The sequence below is a fragment of the Podarcis filfolensis genome (genome assembly GCF_964270895.1).
Source record: "Podarcis filfolensis genome assembly, chromosome: 11".
Taxonomy (NCBI): Eukaryota; Metazoa; Chordata; class Lepidosauria; order Squamata; family Lacertidae; genus Podarcis; species Podarcis filfolensis.
This window is the reverse complement of record NC_139613.1, coordinates 57,853,088-57,876,303: the sequence shown is the minus strand read 5'-3', so window position 1 is coordinate 57,876,303 and position 23,216 is coordinate 57,853,088. Positions and strand designations below refer to the sequence as shown.

General features: G+C 41.2%; 1 protein-coding gene across 6 annotated transcripts in view; it reads left to right on the top strand.

The window, feature by feature from the left end:
• Window positions 1-23,216, top strand: part of TLE4 (TLE family member 4, transcriptional corepressor) — a 132,279-nt gene that overhangs the window by 36,350 nt on the left and 72,713 nt on the right. For all 6 annotated transcript variants that reach the window (XR_014539779.1, XR_014539780.1, XR_014539781.1 and 3 more), the window contains one exon: window positions 3,889-3,951. Coding sequence is in view for 1 of the 6 variants with exons in the window: in XM_083576791.1 (XP_083432917.1) it covers window positions 3,889-3,951 (63 nt within the window). In the remaining 5 variants the exon portion in view is untranslated. The remainder of the gene's footprint in view (window positions 1-3,888; window positions 3,952-23,216) is intronic.

Here is a 23,216-nt window from a genome sequence, read left to right as displayed (position 1 = left end):
TCTGTCCTTCGGGTAATGACTTTGCATGAAAGAGCATTTTGTCACTGAATGTAATGACAAACTGACCCAAAGTAGAATGCAATTTTAAAATCTCCCTTTAGAGGTGGTCTGTCTTCCTTCCCTCTATTAAAGCAAAGCACGTAGAGTAGATTACAGAACAGAAGGGGCTGAATGTGCGCCATGCGAGCTATTGGGCCATATTTTGAGAACAGAAAGCGCTCAGTTTCATGTTGAGCTGCTCTGTTTTTATTCTGTGCTAACTAGCTAAAATGTTTTGTTCACAGATCTGCTGGTATAAAATGTGGTGTGTTTAGGTGACACTTTATGCTCAGCAAAAACCTGTTGATGCTTCCGAAGTACAGTAACAAATGCAAGAACTCAATGGGAGAGGAGGGTCCAGCACCCTTCACCACGTCCCCCCTTTAAGGGATTTACAGTATTTATGCAGTTAGAGATATGCAGCAGTATTGACGCTTTTGGTTAAGAAAACTCATAGTCTTGAATAACCATTCTTTGTTTTCAAAAAGTCAGGGTGGGGGTGTTGAAGCCATGTCCCAGTTGCTCAGTACCTCTGAGCAGTGGCGTAGCGTGGGGGGTGCAGGGGGGGCCGGCCGCACCGGGCGCAACATCTGGGGTTAGGGCAAATCCATGGGTTAGGGGGCGCAAATCCACGGGTTAGGGGGCGCAAATCCACGGGTTAGGGGGCGCAAATTACTTGCCTTGCCCCGGGTGCTGACAACCCACGCTACGCCACTGCCTCTGAGACTTGTGGCACAGTCCCAAGTCAGAAGGATTGAATCTCAACCCACCCTTTCATGAGTGGACAATGTTCCCACTTATGAAAAATGCTCCCCCCTCCAACCCCCCCACCTTCCCTTCCCACTGCATCTCTCTTTGGCACATCCCATTTCATTCTGGAGGGTCCCTTGACCCTCAGGAGCGGCTTTTTGGAGGGCTGCATCAAGGAGTAGAGGGTGGGAAAGTTCTGTTTGAACTTCTTTGTATCCAGGTGAGAGCCAGTGTGGTGTAGTGGTTAAGAGCAGTGGACTCGTAATCTGGTGAACTGTGTTCGCTTCCCTGCTCCTCCACATGCAGCTGCTGGGTGACCTTGGGCTAGTCACACTTCTTTGAAGTCTCTCAGCCCCACTCACCTCACAGAGTGTTTGTTTTGGAAGGGAGGAAGGGAAAGGAGATTGTTAGCCGCTTTGAGACTCCTTCGGGTAGTGATAAAGCGGGATATCAAATCCAAACTACTACTCCTCCTCCTCCTCCTCCTCCTCCTCCTCCTCCTCCTCTTCTTCTTCTTCATCATTTGCTGTGGCAGGTGTCTTTGGCCCTCCAGATGTTACTGACTCTCATCAGCCTCATTGGCCAATGGCTAGGAATGAGGGGAGTTGTAGTTCAGCATCATCTGGAGGGCCGAAGGTTCCCTGCACCTGTGCTATGGGACGAACCTTTGTAGACACAAATGCCTGTCATCAGAATGTGTTGTAATCTGGTGAAGTGCCTGGAGAAGCTCATGTAACAATATACAGTATTATTCTTTAAACTACAATGGACTAATGCATCTGCCTCTGAACAAAAAGCAAGCTGAAGGGACTCTTATTTCAGGACAATATGTTAGTAGGACCAAAGGTTTTCTGTCTTCAGTTGGTTTGGGCAGCTGAAGTCAAGAGGATGACTGCTCTATCCTTTGATGGGCTGCCAAGCTAGGGGTGTGAATCCTGTTCAGCTAGGGATGCTGGTATGTGGACCAAGGTTCATGGGTCTGCTTTTATTAATGGTGAAGTTGGAAGTCTGCGGGAACAAGCCCTTGCTCAAATCCACACTATTTACAGATCCCTAAGGGATGCCAGTTCACATGACCCTCAAGCTGATGTTAACTGCTTGAAATTCCTGTGCATTTTGGTTTCTTGCCATGGCCAGTTGCTTGTATGTGGTCACTACCATGTGGAGGGTTTAGGTCTTTTGCGCACCGCTACAAACACAACCTCTCTCTCTCTCTCTCTCTCTCTCTGTAATTATGTCGAAGTTATAGTCCTGTGTGAAAGGACATGTATGCAGGAATGTCAAGCAAGTATCACAGCAGTTGTGTGGAGTGGCCCTGATAACAGGGCTCATTTCAGAGGCATTGGATTGGGGGCTTTAGCAACCTTATTGTTGTTTTTGCAAGCAGGGTGGTCCAGGGTGCAGTGGGGCTAATGTTCACCCTGTGCTTGAGGCTAGAGTTTATCAAAAAGCAAGCACCCACACATCATCATGTGTGCATCTTGTGCCCTGAAGTGGAGCCCAGGTGGTGCCCCCCCCCACCAGGAACAACACTTTTATTAAAGTCTTCCTGAGGCATTCAGATACCAATTCCTGCCTTCGTTCATTTTTAACTGGAGCTGTGCCCACGTAAGGGGGTGTTTTTAAATATGGAGGTGTTATTTGTGGGGTGTGCAAACATTTTGCTTTTAATGGATTGTTCTGATGCTAGTTGATCAATCAAATAAAAACTTTTAATCGTCCAGTAGTTGTTTGTAAATAAAGTGCTCACTTCAGTGTGAAACTTCACTTTAAAAAAAAAACAAAGCAAAACATACACTTGATCCCATATGCAGTTGAAAGATAAGAGTTTTGCTTTTCACTTTTTTTGGGGGGGGGGTTGCAGGGGTTGTGAGGAATCTTATTTAAGAAGGGAAAAGTGTGTGCCAAACTCAGAGGTTGTTTTTTATATTAAAAAAACCTGCTTATTGTGCTACAAAAGGCTCCCGAAATCTTTCAAGAAAGTCTGATTCACCAATGGAAATTCAATTCTCTGTTCTGCATTGAAGCTCAAGCGCTTGCTATTATGAGGAGCTCTCAGAGCAGCAAGTGGTTATTGTTGACCGTTATTCGCTTCCTAATTGCTGAACTGGGTCTGCCACTGTTGTTCCTTACGTTTGATTTCCTTTTGGAAGGATGAATACAACCAAGGAATCCAGAGTTCACCTAGGTCTAAAACATGCACATGAGTGATGCAAGATCCTCCAAACCTAACACGCCCTGTTGGACCATCCAGTACAATCCAGATGCTGGAATTGCACAGAGTTAGCTAAACCAGTACATCTCTATGCTTGGGTTGGCAGTGAGGTCCAGCCATAAACACAGGCAGCAGAAAGCACAAGAAGAGGTCTGGTGCATCAGACCAAAAGGCCCATCCAGGCCAGCATTCTGTTCCACCGTGATCAGCCAAATGACTGTGGAAAACCCACAAGCAGGACATGAGTGCAACAGCCCCCCTCCACTGTAGTAGTATTAAAGCACTGTTGTTTTGATTCTGGAGGGGGTATTCAGCCATCATAGCTAGAGGCTGCTGAAAGCCTTGCTCATTAATTTGTCTAATCTTGATTAAAGCTGTCCAAGTTGGTAGCCATCACTGCGTCTTGTGGTTGTGAATTTAATCATCTTATGCGCTGCATGAAAAAGTACTTTTGTCTGTCCTGACTCTCCTGTCTTGCAGCATCACCTAAGGTTCTGTTATTGTATGGGAAGGAAAAAAGCTTCTTCCTATCCACTTCCATCAGTGTTAGGCTGTGAAGGTGAGGGGACAGAAGCTGCAATTATCTTTCATCCCATGTTTTAAGAGTTGCTTATTGGTCTCGAGGATATGCACACCTGCATGCTGCTGTCCTCCTGCAGTAAGGCTATTTTGTTAGAAAAAGGGGCAGCTCTATGTCTCAACCCACCAGAGGTTCCTGTTTTCCTGCTTATAGCTGCTTTGGTGCAGCACCTGAAGCCAGTCCAGAGGACTGAGCTGCCCATCTGTCAAAACGGCTGTTTTAAAATGTGTTTTGCTCTTTATTTGTGATCACAATAGTATGTTTGCAATATGTTGTTCACTAACTTTCCCTTTCTCATCCACAGGCAGAAATTGTCAAGAGGCTGAATGCCATATGTGCCCAGGTCATTCCTTTCTTATCCCAGGAGGTAAGGGGGGCTGTTTATACGTGCTGGCCTCAAATTGCAGGATAATTGCTTTAACTAAAGAGGAGATGAGGTGTCTCTCTGGCAGTGCAATGCTTTCAGTGTTTATATTTCACTTTTCTGCCGTTTCATTCCTTGTCCATCATCACTTGGGTTTAATATGCATGCAAAAGACAGTTTTAAAACAATGATCCTAAATATTGGTGCCTACAGCATCTCTGCCAATGTGAAATTGGAAGGACCTTAAGGTTAATCTGACATCCTGTTTCTTCCAGCCAGGTGCCTCTGGAAGTTTATAAAGAGGAAAGAGAATTATAGCCATCAAACTTTGCTTTGCTGCCCACCTCCACACTCCCCCAAATGTAGTAATTGGAGGCATATTGTCTCTGAACATGTAGGTTCTAGTTAGAGGTAATGGTAAAAGGTATTAATAGTCCTACCCTCCATGAATAAACCTAGTCTGTATATATCTAAGTTAGTTCCATCACCATGTTTTTGGAATAGTGAAATTCCATATTTGTGGTTTGCAGCATCAGCAGCTGGAAAGCCTGCGTCCTATTCTGCTTTCGTCCTGCTGCAGTGTAAGCATTAGGATCAGGCCGCTAGTTATATAAAAATGTTTGCCTGTCATTCCGATACATTGGTGTTAAAAAAAATGACTCTGTCAAGCTGGCATCTAATAGGATATATTGAAAAATTGCTGGAAAGGCATGATTTGTGCAGCATTCTTGACAATTGGTGTTAAACTTGGCAGAAAAATAAGAAGAGCCATCAACTGCTGATGTACTAGAGAGTAAAGAGTAAACAGGCTAATGCAGGTCTCTCCCTCCCCACCATCTGGCCTTGGTTCCTCTTTCTTCAACCTGATTAATAACCAAGGATTAAAAAAAAAATCTATCTAGGCTTGGAGAGAGAAAATTCGTATTGACTTGGTGAGCTAGTTTTCCAAATCTCACGCTTTCCTTGAAATGAAAAATTATGCTTTCCTAATAGGCTGCTGGTTACTTTTTACCTTTGGCTAGTGAGGAAATAAATATGACTCTTAGGCCATGAAAAATATCAGATGGCTTAATCGTAGATTAATGTTCATTGGGATTGGGGAGGAGAGAGTAGAATCAGTTTGTCCTGGAATAATGGAACCTTTCACATCCCATCCATTCCTTATTTTTGCATGGTTATTTCTCTCTCACTTCTTCTTGGTAATCCCACGAAAGGCAATCTGGATCTGGGGGACTTCTGTTTACAGCATAATCAGGATGTGCTTATGATTCATATTGCGTGACGCCTTTGGGTCCAAACCTCTTTATACGTATTTTGAGTATGGCCAGGGATAGAAATGGAGTGTGACCTAGAAATGAAAGCTACTTTTTCAAAGGCAGAAAGCCCTCCTTCCCAGCAAAAACAACAACCCCCACATCAGTTCTTTTTCCCTAGAAAAATAGGTGCTGGTATTCACCATGGTTACAGTAAGTGTCACACCCTTTTACCCCCCCCCCCCCCAAAAAAAAGAGAGGTGCCAGTACTGCGTACACTTGAGTAGCCCCTGAAAAGAAAGCACTGCCCCACATAGAGCAGAATGAGTGATTTCCCCACTCTTAAGGCAAGCCCAACTGAGTAGGCCTTACAACGTTGTTTCATGGGATTTGGGTTTTGAGTCTATAGCGCTGAGGTGAGAAACTTTGGCCCTTCCAGATGTTGATGAATTACAACTCCTATCAGCCCAGCAAGCACCGCCATTGGCCTGGAATAATGGGAGTTATAGTTCAGCAACATCTGGAAGGCCAAAGGTAACCACATGTGCTATAGTGGGAGGAAATTCCGTAACTGGAGTGGAGTGGCCTCTGAAAATACCACCCTTTCTATTCTACCGCTGTCTAAATCTGATGCAAGATGGCATTGTTAAGAGTCTTCTTGGGAACCCCAGAGATTGGAACAAGTACTGCACTGGGGTAAGTTCCTCCAACCCTGTTAAAAGATGGGTTGCTGCAATGTACACTAGCAAAATAATATCAGCTTTTTTGGATTCTGAAGACAGTGTATGCTCTGTTACACAGCATGTCGGTGTTACAAACCTAATCTGGTCACGACTTCCATCTCAGGAATCTGGAGATAATTTTTAGAACTGCGGGAATTTGCATTCCCAAGGTTTCTTGTAGGAAACCTTGGCTCCTAAAATTGGAAAGTATTTGACATTTATAGTGCAAATGCCAGTAGCAGGCCTAATATCTGCTTTCAGGTGTGTTATGATACTTACCTTTCTTTGTGATTGTAGCTTAGATGTTTTCCTTTGAAACAGGGTCACAATATTTCCTTCTTCCATTTTCCATATAGCATTCCAGTTCACAAAAATAGTTTATCTCTTTATTCACTGACAGTGCAAATATGAAAATGTCTTTTTTTAAAATGGAGTCGCCCATTGAAATTACAAATGTGGTTGGGGCAGATGATCAACAGTATGGAATGAGTTATCCTGCTGCTTGTTTTATCATCTCATTGGTTACATAAGCAGATGTGTAAAGACAAATCCCTGGTACCCTAAACCCTTGTGATTATCCTGTTGGGTTGTAATTTTACAAACAGTGGTTTGTTCTGCTTCTAGTCTTACATATCCTCTGCCATTTGTATCTGACTAGGGAGCAACAGGATTCCAAAAGAAAAATAATTGTCAGAATTTCCATATAGAGTTTAAGTAGAATGCTAGAAGAAAGGGGAGAGGAGGAGGAGGAGATTTATCTCCTCCCCCCCAAAACCCCAGTTATTTCCATTCCTCTGTATCTTACATTGGGGTGGACAGAAGATAGATTAGGATCTATTGTCAGATCAGCAAGGGTTTCTAACTCACAGCTGTTCATGAACAGTACAACTTTTCCACCAAAACTAGGCTTCTCACATGAAGAAAGTAACTAGGAGTGGAATTATTGGTTGAGGATTGCAAATTCAGTTCAGTTTTGGTACTGAAAACAATTTCCTGGGCTCAGAAGGTATTCAGTGGCACCTTGTACCTAGCGTACGTCTTCTTCACTTGGCTCTGGCTTGTAAATATTGGAGTTCTAGTAAAAAAACACCAAAGTGGATCCTAGTGGCCTGAAGTCTGCCACTCTTGCCATGCACAAAGTAGCACATATGCCAGATGTTGAGGCAGAGGTTTCATCTTTAATTCCACTTACCCTGTGTTCTCTTCTCACCACCTTACCATCTGCTTGGCCACAGGAAGCAAGATTTAAAGGCCAGTAACCACATACTTTCGTTTAAGCAATGCCTTCCCAGAATTGTGCTCATTACAGTGGTACCTCGGGTTAAGTACTTAATTCGTTCCGGAGGTCTGTTCTTAACCTGAAACTGTTCTTAACCTGAAGCACCACTTTAGCTAATGGGGCCTCCTGCTGCTGCTGCACCACCGGAGCATGATTTCTGTTCTTATCCTGAAGCAAAGTTCTTAACCCGAGGTAATATTTCTGGGTTAGCGGAGTCTGTAACCTGAAGCATATGTAACCCAAGGTACCACTGTATTGGACAATAATGTTGAAGTGTATCAGATTCTAAGTAGGTCATTTCTCTTTATCAATATTTTGAAATCACAGGTAGGATTACACTATTTTGTGCAGCAGTTAGCTGAGCTGCGCAGTGTTTGGTGGGGAGTACAGATCATTTGTATCTGTAATGTTAATTATTTCAGCTATTTACTGCCCCTGGCAGTAAATGTTTCATCTAGGGCCACCCAGCGAGTGAGTGGTGGGTTGAGCTAGTGAGCCTAGGTCTGCCATGTCCATATGAGATATTATTTTTATTACACCACATTGGGCCTGTTGGATGGTGGATTACAGTTTTTAAAAAGTGGACCTTCATGAATTAAGAGACAAGAATGAAGTTCTCTGGCCCATGACTATAAACTTGGTATCCAAAGTAATGAACCACTAAATCGAACTGGCACTGCCATGTGACAGAATAACCCACTGAAAGCGTGATAGGCAGAAATTTCTGTCTGAAAGCCCCAACCCCTTAAAAAGTGTTGCCATTCATTGAGGTGGTGATGAGGGGCTATTTGCGCTCTGCTCCAGATAGCAAAATTTTGTGGGCCAGCGTTTTATGTGTGTCTTGGGGGGTGGGTCAGGAGTGCCAAATAGTTATAAAGGAGCGGCAGAAGGAGGAGTAAACTCATAAAGGCAAGAGAAAGGATTGGTTAAATGTGGTGCCACACTCAATGTGTGAGTTCTCAGCACAATCATTTAGTTGGTGGAAATACGACCTTGTGAGAGTACTCCACAACTCCAAATTCTATCTACACCAAGGCAACTTGAAGCTTGCACCTGTAAAAGTACATAAATATGGTATATTTCCAAGCATTCTCCTATTTTGCTAAAGTCTGAATATTTCCTATTTTACATAATCTATTTCAGCTTTTGTATTGATATGGAATACCACATTTTTTAATTCAAAAATTGAAAACCAGTCTCTGTAGATAAATCTATTAAAGCTTCAGTTACAGGTCAAATTGGCGTTCATTTTATATGGTGATTTTTTTCAGGGCTGATAAAAATGATTTTTTAAAATTCGAGTGAGGAGGGAGTTTGGGGGATTGATGATAAAAAGAGGGCTTTTAAAAGGAGTGTGACATTACTTGAGAACATTTATAAAAATGGGCAACTTCTGGCTTAGGTGGGATATAAATGCAATAAACAATAACAATGACTGGGTGCTATTCTTAAAAAAGGGGGGGATTGGGGGTGGCACAAAAAGTCTTTAGCACCATGGCATTATAGCAGGAGATCTACAGGAACAGCCTTTAAAAATATCTAAATAATTTTTAAAAATGCAAATTTGGATGGCCATAACATATGTCTTGGGAGCTTGGATGGTATAAAATGGCACTATTTACACTATTTACAACCTCAGCTGACAACAATTTAATCAGTCAGCACCATTAAAACATTGGAATAGTTTAGGTCATCAGTCTCTTATTTCTGCACCTCAAAGACTTCCAAATAACTTGACTGAAGTGAGTGGTGGTCTGAGCAGTAACGTCACAGTCAGTGATATAAGATGCCTTTGGCAAAGTCTCAGTGAATCATGGGTGGCTAACCCATGCTAGCTCCCATCAGCCTCAGCTAGCAAGATCATGTATCAGGGATGATGGGAGTTGTAGACCAAATGACATCTATAGGGCTGCAGGTTCCCCATCCCTGTAGTAGATAAAGTTGGGTTTGGAGGTGCAAGAATAGAAAGATGTCTGTTTCTACTAAATATCTCATGTTCCCTCAACAATATGATTTGGGTGTTCCATTTTTCCATGTACCATGGTTAGTGTCTGCCATGTCCTTTTTCCATCAAGTTTGATATCTCACTCTCCTTGGTTCTCAATGTCATTGTTTTTGCACTGAGTTACACTAGTTATAAAAAGTGTATAACTTCTTTTAGCTATGTAATCTGAAGAGGCAGTTTCTTTCAGGTCAGGCCACTTTGGAATGAGATTCTTCTCTGGAGTTAGAATGGATACTCTGATTTGTCTTTCCATTAGCAATTCTGCCGAGCTATATCCGGTAGCTATCAGTGATGTTGACCTGTAGCTTTAAAAGAGCAATATGTCAGTCATTCTGTCTCAATATTTTCTTTGCAGTCTGTATTGCTCTCTCTGCCTCGCTATTTACTTGAAGACAGTGAGATCTGTTGATAATATGGTAAAAGTGGTAAGTTGTTGAGAACAAGTAGGATTCTGCAATTTGGTTGCATTATTGGTTATGGGTGTTATTCAACCAAGTTTTATTCTGAGTAGACCCACTGAAATTAATGAACATGACCCAGTTAGGTTTATTAATTTCAATAGGTCTCCTCTCAGTAAAAACATTGTTTAGTATCACTGTGAGTCCATCTGGAATGCCAAAGCAAACAATGGTATTCAGTTAGCAACAAAGCTTTGATGGGTAATAGGGAAGGGAAGGATATTGATATAATGGTAGTCCAAAACAACAAAAGTCTGTTGGCTTCCCAGTTCACAGGCCATCTACTAGTTCCCCCCCCCCCCAATATGTGTTGCATAGGTCAGCAACATGGTGCCTTTCAGCATTTATTGGACTCCAGCCCCCATCAAGGTCCATCCAGCATGGCCGATGGTCAAGGATCCCAGCAAGATCCGAAGAGCACAACATTGGCATGTAGTGACTAGCAGTTCCTTTTATTGTGCTGAACTATTTCTTTTGCAGTAGTCAAAGGATAAGAGTTTATGCTTTGTCATTTCCAGTACTAAGCCTCATTGCTCTCTGCTTGGCTCACTTGCAGCATTTGTCTAGGTAAATAAGGGCTTGGATATCTTCCATTAGTAGCCTGTCCAATTCTTTCAGTTCCAGTCATTTTGACCCTCCTCCCCTCAGTTCAGTTATCCGTGTTGTCCATGATGTCTCCAGGATTCTGCTTCCCCCTCCTGCTCCTATGTTAACTGCTCAGTAATATTAGGCTGTCTCTGTTTGCTCTTTGGTAGTAAAGTATAAAAGTCTGATTCCTCATACTCTAATATGTCAGGAGGTAGTCAGTTGCACATGTAAACTTGGAGGCCAAACCATGGAATATGCTGCCTAGAGGTAGGGGCAGCATGGACTTCCAGGCAACATAGAGCCCACAAAGAGGGATGAGTTTGCCTGGTTGTCTGCTGTTCCTTCTGCAGTGGGGGTGGTAGCATCAAGGTGCAGATGGAACCAGAGAAAGGCCAAATATGGCCCAAAGGTGGCTCTCTTGTGACGTAAGGAGTTCTGTCATCTTCCTTGAGATATCTAGAGGAATACTTGTGATTCCCAGTGCCATAGCTATGGGGGTGGGGGTGGGGAGAGCTAGTTTTTTTGTCCTGGGTGAAGCTTCCAGAGGGGTGCCATTGAGGCTTCCAGCCTGTGTGTGTGTGTGTGTGTGTGTGTGTGTGTGTGTGTATACACAAATGTGCATGGAGGGTGCCAAACTGGGTCTTTGATCCTGGCTAAATAATGCCTAACTTTGCCCCTGGTGTTTCCAAATGGCATGGACTTAAAAGAGAATCTTGCAAAAGTTGTGATAAATGTAGTCTGTTTTGCATTCTGATATGTCATGGATTGGATGGGGAAGCTGATCTGGCTTATGGGCAAGATTTTTCCTTCTCTGCTCCTTGCAAACCAAATTCGACAGGGACCGATACATCCACTTTCTGGTGAAGGTCCTCTAGTACTGGAAGTACATATTTTTCTATAAACGTGATAAACTTATTAATATCACATTCCCAAGTTGTCCGATTTGGATTTAGATCAACCAAGTTTACTGGCTTGCCATTCCATTTCTATAACTTTGTGAAGGATTAGGTCTTCTTTTAGCTTCATTCTTCTTGAAAGCCATTTGTTTGGAATTCCAAACACCAACTTATATATGGCTCCTCTTAACAAAATAAAAATAAAAATTAAGCCATTCATTTCATTCAGCCAGTTCATACGAGACTGAGCAGATTACTCAAACGTTTGTCCAGGTTTATGAGCTCTTTGATAGAAGGAACCCATCTCATAAACTACATTTATCTTGGGGATGAAATAGGCATCGTACTTGTCTAGAGCAATCTTAAGTTGTGCTTATGGTCCTCTTTGACAAGGTAAAAGATTTTTACAAAAATTGTTGGGTTTCTTTCTGTGTAGCAATAAAGAGTGGAGTTACAATTCCTTCACCTTTGTGGAGTTTTGTGATTGGGGAAATTGGAGAAAACTCAGTACATGTTAAAGTTTTGAAAAATCAAATCCTCTAGCACACACACAAAATTTGATATGAAATAACTGTTATGTTATGTGGGCCACTAGTATGATTCTAGTATGCTGTCTCCTATGTTGCTTGATATTTTGGCGGGGCAGGTGGGCAGGGGATATACTTCTTAAAAAGAAGTAACTTGGTGTGTATGTGCTTATGATTTTCTTTTTCCTTATGTCTCCAAGAAAAATATATATATATTGGATGCCATCAAGTGCACTCTTCCTTATAATTCAATGCAGGAAACCTCCATGCACATCAGAATCCAAGCAGATCTTCCAACATTATCCAGACCATAATGTGCCAGCAGAGGAAATGAATGAAATTGTGCCTACTAAATGGAGTGCACTGTGGTCCATGAAAGCTGATACCATAATACATTTGTTACTCTTTAAGCTGCCACACATCTCGTTTTTAGTGAACGTAAAGCTCCCTTGTGACTTCTGTGAATAAGACCCACCAAGAGCTGGTGAAAAAGGCAACCTAGTCACTAGCCAATATAACCCAGGGGAAAGAATCCTTTCTGACTCTAGCTACGGTGATCAGTCATCTTGAGCTGTAGAAGAATAATTCATCAGATTTTTTCCATTTTCAATTTTATTGAGAAATAAATCCATTAGAGCAGGCTTCTTCAACCTCGGTCTTCCAGATGTTTTTGGCCTACAACTCCCATGATCCATAGCCAGCAGGACCAGTGATCAGGGAAGATAGGAATTGTAGTCTCAAAACATCTGGAGGGCCGAGGTTGATTGAGGAAGCCTGCATTAGACTCTTCAGCTTGTATCTAGTTGTGGTATTACTTTATACTCTGAGACCATGTCGCAAAGAGAGTAGTACACCCTGACTGGAACACAAATATCAGAATCCGGAAATATAGCACATATATCAATGCTCATTGTAGGAGATGATGTTGATAAGCGAAGTGTCAAAACTAGGAACCAATTGGAAAGAGCATGGCACTCCCTCTCTGTGGTCCAAACCAATCTACATCCCCTCTTGTTTTCTTTTGTTAAGCTTTTTTTTGGGGGGGTAGCATAACAGCGCTGTACAGATCTGAACCTTGGCAAAAGATGGTAGACTTGGAGTAGTCTTCGAGTACCTGCAACAATCTACCTGATTTCTGAATATGCCTAGGGAATGATTGTTGCAACTGCCTATAATCATACTAGGGCGGGTAGTATCTGTGAACAGGATGCACTAGAGATCCTGGTGTTCTCTCAGAAGCAACAAGTAAGTGCTGCTTTTTCATATCCTGGGCCACTTTATTCTCAGTGTAAAACAGAAACACCTAAAGAAGTTGTCTTTTGTTTCAGCCATATGAAGGCATTGACACTTATAAATGCTCCAATCTGTATCCTTCCTTTTATGCGCATATGTAAAAAAGAAAGAAAAGGGAAGGCTGGAGAATGTCATCAGTCATTTATTTATTGTGCCTGTGGGGAAAATGAACAAAATGCAGTGGCTGCATGCACTGATGGCAGTGTTAGAGCCTGATAATCGTGCTAGGTTAACTCATCTGATTGCTTGTTAACTTCGTAAGAAATCAATGGCGTGCGCTAACATGGTTCGATGGAAGAGATCATCATCTAAGTCACCAGAGATTTCTTACTAAGATTATCATTGTGGTGTGCCACCATTGTCTGAACTATATGCAGGGCACTTTAATCAGCATGCCTAAGAACATTCTGACCTTGCCGTATAAATGATCTCAGCAGCAAACCAGCTAAAGACCGTGGAAACTCTTGCTTCCTTATAATACTTAATATGGTGTATTGCATATTTCTAGTAATCATGGCTATTAAGTGGGATAATCAGTTTGTATATTTATGCAGCGTAGGGTCAGACTAGATGTAATGCTAAGTGCAGGGCTGCCTCTGAAAATGGCAGCTGCATAAAGAAACCCAGTTTAACCCTGTTTAGGCATTTTTCCCCCGGTGTAATCATGGTGGTGTGAGTGTCAGAGCAGGGTGTGCTCTCTGGCCCCATTCTTTCTTTCTATTGCATTAACATTACTGCTCCTGCAGTCCTTTGCATTGGGGGCTGGACTTATGCAGCAATTATGTAGGAGATCCCCACACGATTTAGAGCCCTAGGACAGGCATAGGCAAACTCGGCCCTCCAGATGTTTTGGGACTACAACTCCCATCATCCCTGACCACTGGGCCTGCTAGCTAGGAATGATGGGAGTCCCAAAACGTCTGGAGGGCCGGGTTTGCCTGTGCCTGCCCTAGGATATCATGAGGCAAAAACCGTCCCTGGTTCAGAAGTAAAACCCCAGCTTCTCACATGGGAGTGAGTTGTGGGAGTGGTGTAGCCATAGAGGGAATGGGGGCAGGTTTGGGGTGGGGCTTAAACTAGACACTCTCTGTGCCACCCCCAGCCCCCATGTGAGTCCATCTGCTCTTCACCACTTGGGCTCGCTTGTCAAGGAGAGAAATGGTCAGCAAGCAGATTGTAGCAATCGTTGCTCGTTTTCCTCAGGACTATCACCACTCTCGTCTTCATCTTTTCTGAGCTGGCCAGTAGTTGGGTGGGCAACCGTGGAGAAAAGCAGCAGCAGGTCCGGGGTGGCAGTGGGTCTGGGGCCAGTGCCCATGCCAGCCCTTGACAGATGCCAGGGGTTGGGTTAGGATGTGGGCTGCCTAATTCCTGCTCTGCTACAAAGCATGCTGGGTATTTTCATGCAAGTCTCATTCTCTTTTCCCTACCTAACCCATCTGTCAGTATTGTGGCAAGAGCCTCTTCTGAGATGACCTTCCAGTTGTTATTGGACTCCTATTCCCACTATCCCTGGCCACAACATGCAGGCCACTGTGTTGATTATATCTGCACTCGCTGGATCATCACCTTGCCATGGTGAGTGGGCTTACGTGTTCCTATGACCCTTGTGAGTGAAGCTGTCAGGAGTCTCATACTCCAAGCAGGGTCACCCAAGGTGGTAGGGTCAAAGGGGAGGAGCTAGACAAAGAATGACCCAAAAAGTCCTCAACGGCACAACAGGCGGAAGATTACTTAAGTAGTTATAACTTTGCAGCTAAAATGTGTGAAAAAGCAATTGTTTGTTTGCAGGAAGCTGTGACATAATAACTCCTTGCTTGCTTCTTGTGCAATGTGTGAAATGGCCCCAATACTGAAAGACTTAGTTCCTTAGTTTACTGGTTGACCCATTTTATTTTCTGAGTATGTTTCCCAAAGGCTTAGACAAATGAACTAAGTTTCCTCATAATGTATGCTCATTCTAGCATCGTCCAGTGCTAATGGCATGGTGCTCCATTGGCATATGATAGATGGAGCAATATAACTTTGCTCTATTGCTTTCCTGGAGCAGGAGGAGGGTGACCATGCTATTCTACACATTTTGACTTTAAATTTAAAAAGTGCTGAGTTTTAGAAGACGGTAAAACATTTTTACAAGATGACCCAAGGACTTGGTGCGGGGAGATTGGTGTTGCTCCACATTTGAGGTGTTACAGGCATTCTTCAGTAGACGTCAGTGAATCTTGTTCAGCTATTAAAATGCAACTCTAGCAGTAACCATGCAGCTCTGGGGGTGAGGAGTAAGTTTCCCAGTCACTAAACACTGTTTGAGTGCTTGAAAAATGTGATATCCACTTTATAGAAGTTCTACCTTGAGGAACAACAAATGTACATTTGTTACTCCATACATTAGTACATTGTACGTTAGTACACTGCAAACTGATTTATCTGGGAGGACCCTCAGTCTTCCTGTCTTTCCCCACTTTCTTTTTGCCTTTATTTTCCACCTCTACTCATGGTTTCTTATCAATAGAAGAACAATATGATACAAGAACTATCCATTTCCCTCCTGATAAAGGAAATGCATGCTGCTGCTTTTTTTGAGGCACATGGAAATCCTGGAGACTTTGCATTCAGAACATTTGTGCTTTGTTCCTTTGCCAACCGTAACCTTCGAATGTGACTTACTGTCAATTTCCATGGGACTAGCATCTTCTGTCTGGGAAATGGTCATCGTTATTGTCTTTGAGACACTCATAGAGGTGAATGAGCATCATAAGCACTGATGAGCAAAGGCTAGTATTTGACTTGTACATTAATTTGTTGATGCCAGAAGGTCTCTGTTTCATGCTACACTCCCTATGTGCACAATTCTGTTCCACAGTGATTCTGCACCAGTGATTTTTCTTTTCATCAATAATCTCAGTAGAAAAATATTTTCTGAAAATTGTGTCCTAATGGTAATGTTATTGCAATTAGTTGACCTAGGATGCAAATAGGGTAAAACTACTTGTTTAGCTTGCAGAACATATAATAGGTCCTAGAACAGACAATTCAACGGTAAGTCTGTGAGCTCTTAGAAAAGGATGCAGACATTACTAAGACTCAGCATAGGTTTTTAAAAAATAAGTTATGTCAGCTGACGCTAATTTCTTTCTTTTTTTGATGGAGTACAAGCTTGGTGGATCAGGGGAATGCTGTGGAAATAGTGTATCTTGATTTCAGTAAGCCTTTTGACAAAGTCCTCCATGATATTCTTGCAAGGAAGCTGGTAAAATGTGGGTTGGACAAGGTAACTGTTAGGTGGCTTTGTAGGTGGTTGACTGACAGAACCCAAAGAATACTCATTAATGGTTCCTCATCATCCTGGGGAAAAGCGTCAAGTGGGGTGCTGCAGGATTCTGCCCTGGGCCCGTTGTTGTTCAACATATTTATAAAGGACTTGGATGAAGGAATTGAAGGGATGCTCATCAAATTTGCAGGTGACACCAAACTGGGAGGGGTTACTAATGCTGTAGAAGACAGAATCAGAATTCAAAATGACATTAACAGATTGGAGAACTGGGGCCAAGCTAACAAAATGAATTTCAATCGGGACAAATGTAAGGTTCTGCACTTAGGCAGGAAGAACCAGATGCACAAATATAGGATAGGGGATACCTGGCTTACTAGGAGTACAAGTGCAAAGGATCTAGGGGTCTTGGTGGGCCACAAGCTTAACATGAGTCAACAGTGGGATGCAGCAGCAAAAAAATAGCTAATGCTATTCTAGGCTGCATCAACAGAAGTATAGTGTCCAGATAAAGGGAAGTAAGAGTACCACTCTATTCTGCCTTGGTCATGCTACACATGGAATACTGGGTCCAGTTCTGGGCCGCACAATTTAAGAAGGAAGTTGACAAGCTGGAAGGTGTGCAGAGGAGGGCAACCAAGATGGTCAAGCATCAGAAACTAGACCTGAGGAGGGCGTGAAGGATTTGGGTATGTTTAGCCTGGAAAAGCAAAGACTGGGAGGAAATATGATGGCCATCTTCAAATATCTAAAGGGCTGTCACACAGGGGGGGAACAAGCTTGTTTTCTCCTGCTCTACAGGGTAGGACCTGAACCAGTGGCTTCAAGTTACAAGAAAGGAGATTTCAACTAAACATACTGTCAGAAAGTTTTTCTGCAAGAGCTGTTTGATGCTGGAACAGTCTCCCTCTGGAGGTTGTGGACTCTCCTTCCTTGGAGGATTTTAAGCAGAGGTTGGATGGCCATCTGTCATGGATGCTTTAGCTGAGATTCCTGCATTTCAGGGGGATGGACTAGATGACCCTTGGATCCTTTCCAACTCTACAATTTTATGGTAAAGAAAATGGGCGATTCAGCAATTTTTTACTGAACCATTAGTAAGATATACTAGATATTTCTCAAAAGAATGATCTGAACAATGGGCTATTTATGTGTATTAGGCTTGCCATACATCAGGAAAATTCTGGTTTTCGGGTGTAAACATGGATTTGGGGGAATTTTGCCGAATCAGCAAAATGTCGGGGGAAACCTGGATGTATGGCAACACAATGGTAAAAGGAGTGGAAATAGCTCCAAAAGCTTAAAAAAAGCTCAACAATTTGGGTGGGTTTCTTTAAGAAAAGCAATTCTACTCTTTGAAATATGGCAACCCTAACGTCCACTAAAAACAACTATATACTACCCTTCAGATGGTGTATAGCCAATTACAGAACCCACCCTGTTCCAAAGCCTACAACATCCATTATTTCTTAGACTACAACATCCATTATTTCTTACCATTGTTCAGGTTGGCTGGACTGATGGAAGTTGGACTCCACACTGGCCACTCCTGCTATAATGCAATAGAATGAAATATATTCCCAGTAAACTTGGGATAACAAAGTGGATTATACGAAGTAATATCTACACAGATTTTATTTATGATGCCTGTTCTACACACTGATACAGAAATTGCCTCCGCTATCCCCCACCGGTCATCTGCACCACTATTAACTATGCTCTCTTTTACTACCCAATCTGAATTACTCGAGCTTGTAGTATTTGCCTGAATCTGGAACAGACTTATCTTCAGGTGGGAATTTCCCCAAGGCCTATCTTTTAGGTTTAAAGGAAGAAAGATAAAAATAAGATCAGTGGAAGACAAAGAAAAATTTCTGAACGATTACGGAGAAGATCTACAGAAAGAATCTGGAGAAGAGCCAAGAGCACTGGACAGAGAATCATTTGACAGAGGCCTAGAGCAAAGAGCATCGGACAGAGGATCACTAAAAAGAGGAATACTAGACATATCAAGACTATCTTTTGGATTGGACTGTCCAGAGAAAGAAACAGCAATACCGCCGACTGAACAAGAGCAAGCACTTGGTGCAGTTGGAGGAAAAGTAGAATAATTACATCATGGCGCTGCAACTACTGAGCTGGAATACTAATGGTTTGAACTCTCCTCAAAAAAGGAAAGTCTTTCACCTACTAAAAAAGGAACAATTGGACTTGATTTGCCTACAGGAAACACATGTGATAAGGCTCCATAGAAAAGTATTGATTAATAAAAGATTGGGTCAAGAATTTATCTCTTCAGACAAAGTAAAAAAAAGAGTAGTAATTTATGCAAAGGAGAGCCTATCACCGAAATTTATATTTAAAGATGATCAAGGAAGATTTGTGGCAATTGAAATTCAACTATAAGGAGAGAAATTTTTGATAGTAGGTGTTTATGCTCCGAATGAAGGAAAATCAGAATTCTCTAAAAAGTTGCATGAAATCTTGTTGGACTATCTGGACTATAATATCATTATGATGGGGGACATGAATGGAGTGGTATCTACAAACATGGACAAGGCACAGAGACAGGTAGTTACTAAGGACGGCAGACTACCAAAAACCTTTTTTGAGATGACTGACAATATGGATTTAGTTGATATTTGGAGAACAAAGAATCCCCTGGGTAGAGAGGGAACTTACTTCTCTGAAGCCAAAATGACATGGACAAGAATTGACCAAATTTGGATAACTAGAGGACTGGCTCCAAAGACCAGAAAAGTGGAAATTTGTCCTAAAACTTGCTCCGACCATAATGCTGTGAAAATGGAGATGAAATTAACACCAACTGGCTCCTTCAGATGGAGGATGAATGACACCTTGTTTAGAGATGAAGAAGTGACCAAGAAGGCCCAAAAAACTTTGAGAGACTACTTTGAGATAAATATGAATACTACTGTTGATGAAAGAGTAATCTGGGACACAAGCAAAGCGGTTATGAGAGGGTTTCTGATTCAACAGAACGCAATAAAGAAGAGAACTCAAAATGAGAAAAAAGATAAAATTTTGGAGAAAATAAAAGAAGGTGAGAAGAAACTGAGAGTGAAACCAAAGTCGCAAGAGATTCTGAGAGAAATAAAGCTATATCAAGTACAATATATGAAAATGATGAATCAGGAAATAGAGTGGAAAATCAAACAGATGAGACAAAAGACATTTGAATCGGCTAATAAATGTGGGAAACTGCTAGCTTGGCAAATTAAAAAAAGACAAAAACTTAACACCATTACAAATTTGGAAGTGGAAGGAAAGAATATACAGAATCCAGTGGAGATTAGAAAATGTTTCCAGAGATATTTTAAACAACTATATACACAAGGGCCACAGAAAGAGATTGATATAGATCAATTTTTGAAAATAAATAGACTACAAAAAATCTCTCAAGAAAATAAGTTAATGTTGAACTATAAAATAACGGAACAGGAGGTAGAAGGTGCCATTCAGAATATGCAACTGGGTAAATCTCCAGGGCTGGACGGTTTAACTTCAAGGTATTATAGATCCTTGAAAGACTGGATAATTCAACCACTAAAGGAAGTTTGTAATGGAATTTTGGAGGGGGGAAAAGCACCAGAGTCGTGGAAGGAAGCTTACATTACACTTATACCGAAAACTGAATCTGAGAAGACATAACTTAAGAATTACCGCCCCATATCTCTGCTTAATGTGGATTACAAAATTTTTGCATATATTTTGGCTAAAAGATTTTAAAAAGTATTAGCGGCAGAGATACATAAAGATCAAGCAGGCTTTCTCCCGGGCAGACATTTGTCTGATAACACGAGAAATATAATTAATATCTTAGAAAAATTACAAGTGAACATTAATACCAAAGCAGTTTTGATATTTGTAGACGCGGAGAAAGCTTTTGACAATATTTCTTGGAGTTTTATGAAGAAAAACCTTCAGGGGATGGGGGTTGGTCAAGGTTTTGGAAATGGTATAAGTGCAATTTATTCAGAACAAAAGGCTAAACTAATTGTTAACAATGTGGTGACGGAGGAATTTAAGATAGAGAAAGGGACATGACAAGGTTGCCCAATTTCCCCACTGCTCTTTATTTCGGTCCTGGAGGTTCTCCTAAATATGATCAGAAGGGACCAATTGGTCAAAGGTATACAAGTCGGAGCCAAACAGTACAAATTGAAACATTTGCAGACGATCTAGTATTGACATTACAGGAGCCAGAATCTAGTACCAAAAGAGTACTTGAACTGATTCAAGAATTTAGTCAGGTTGCAGGATTTAAGTTGAACAAATTTAAAACCAAGGTTTTAGAGAGAAATCTAACTGCGATTGAGAAAGAGAGGTTTCAGAAGGAGACAGGTTTAACGCTGGTTAAGAAAGTAAAATACCTGGGGGTTAATATGACTGCCAAGAATGTGAATTTATTTAAAGATAACTATGAAAAATGTTGGTCAGAAGTGAAAAAGGACTTAGAAATATGGTCAAACTTGAAGCTTTCCTTACTAGGCCGTATTGCCACTATAAAAATGAATGTATTGCCAAGAATGTTGTTTCTGTTTCAATCATTGCAAATTTTGGATAAAATGGACTGTTTCAAGAAGTGGCAGAGAGATATTTCTAGATTTGTCTGGCAGGGCAAGAAGCCCAGAATAAAATTTAAAATACTAACTGATGCAAAGGAAAGAGGTGGATTTGCCCTGCCAGACCTTAAACTTTACTATGAATCAGCCGCATTTTGCTGGCTGAAAGAATGGCTGCTTCTTGAGAACACAGACATTTTGGATCTAGAAGGTTTTAATAATGTATTTGGGTGGTATGCATATTTGTGGTACGATAAGGTCAAAGCACATAAAGCATTTAAAAACCATATTGTCAGGAAAGCACTGTTTAATGTCTGGATAAGATATAAAGATCTACTTGAAAGTAAAACCCCAAGGTGGTTGTCACCGATGGAAGCAAAGGCTCAGAAAAAGCTCAATATGGAGGCCAAATGGCCGAAATATTGGGAGATTTTGGAACAAGAAGGAGATAAATTGAAATTGCAGAGCTTTGAGAAACTAAAAGATAAAGTGTGAGATTGGCTTCATTATTATCAAATAAGGGAGGCTTATAATCTGGACAAGAAAGTTGGCTTCCAGGTGGAAAAATCAAAATTGGAAACAGAACTATTAGATCCCAAAACTAAGATATTATCAAGAATGTATAACTTGCTGTTGAAATGGAATACTCAGGACGAAATAGTGAAATCTGTTATGATAAAATGGGCACAAGATGTTGGACATAACATTATGATGGCTGACTGGGAACAGTTATGGACCACAGGTATGAAATTTACGGCATGTAATGCCTTAAGAGAGAATATTATGAAAATGATATACAGGTGGTACATGACACCAGTCAAGCTTGCAAAAATATACCATTTGCCCGATAATAAGTGTTGGAAATGTAAAGAAAATGAAGGTACATTCTTTCACCTTTGGTGGACGTGCCCAAGGATTAAGGCTTTCTGGGAGATGATCTATAACGAAATAAAAAAGGTATTTAAATATACCTTCCTGAAGAAACCAGAGGCCTTTCTCCTGGGCATGGTCGGCCAATTGGTGCCAAAGAAGGATAGAACTTTCTTTATGTATGCAACAACAGCAGCAAGAATACTCATCGCAAAGTATTGGAAGACACAAGATTTACCCACCCTGGAAGAGTGGCAGATGAAGCTGATGGACTACATGGAACTGGCGGAAATGACTGGCAGAATCCGAGACCAGGGAGAAGAGTCGGTAGAAGAAGATTGGAAGAAATTTAAAGACTATTTACAGAAACACTGTAAAATCAAGGAATGTTAGAGGGATGCTGGAATGAAGTTATGTGGTTTTAGCAATAATGTTATAAAGGGGTATGTAAAAATGGATTGTTAATAGGTGAAAATGTAAAGTTACAATATATTAAGATAAAATATTAAGATAAAAGCAAAAAGGGTAAGGACTTGCTGAAACAACTACTGAACTAGAATACAAAAAAGGGAGGTGTGAGGAGGTCAGGGAAACAAGCAAATGAAAGATAAGACATGGAAAGACTGATTTGTTTTTATTTATTTTTTTAAATTTTTCTGTATTTTGTATTTTTTGGTTTTTTTTAATCTTTTTCCCCCTATTTTTGTAATTTCTTTGAAACTTTAATAAAGATTATTCCAAAAAAAAAGTATTTGCCTGAATCTATTTAAAACTTTACTTGCTATCTTGAGACATTCAAAAGCAAGTATATTTTTCCTCCACTGAACCTGTGTGTGTTTGTGTTTGTGTGTGAATGTGTTTCCCTCCAAGAAAATGGTGCTGTGATAGTACATCACACCATGGAAGAAGCCGTGAGTATTTTATGTAGCAGTAGGGTAAGGAGCTGCTTCAAGCAAACTCTGGCTTCCACCCAGTTTTGAATACAATGTCTTTGGTTTCTTTGTCCGGTCCTTTATAATGGCTAAAAAGCCTCTTACTGTAGTTAAGACCTGCTCTTCCCACCCACCCCTCCTCCCCACTTCTCATCAATATAAAGAAAATCCTCCAGTTCTTAAATCTCTTTTCAGTTAGTGTGTACTACTAAGAGAGTTTTTAATGCTCTGCTAGTGCTCTGTGGGGTGGCACTGACTTTATTTTATTTTTTTTTGGTTAAACCTACTTTTCTAAATCTTTTAAAAGTAAATGTTATCTCCAGAGCATTTGCAAATTCAGACTCTGTGCCCATCCTAAAGCGGATTAACTGAAATAAAGATACATTTAACAGCAAAAGAATATCTGGATGGCCCCCCCTTTTTTCTTTTTTCTACTAGGAAGGAGTGTGCACAGAAACATGTATTAATGCCTTGGAGTAAATGTTTAATATTGAAGCACTCCATTCCTTTCTTATGCTTTCTGGGCAGAATAGCAAATGGAAATTATTTGAAAAGAGGATTTTTAAAGGCTTCACGGCTCTTCTCAGA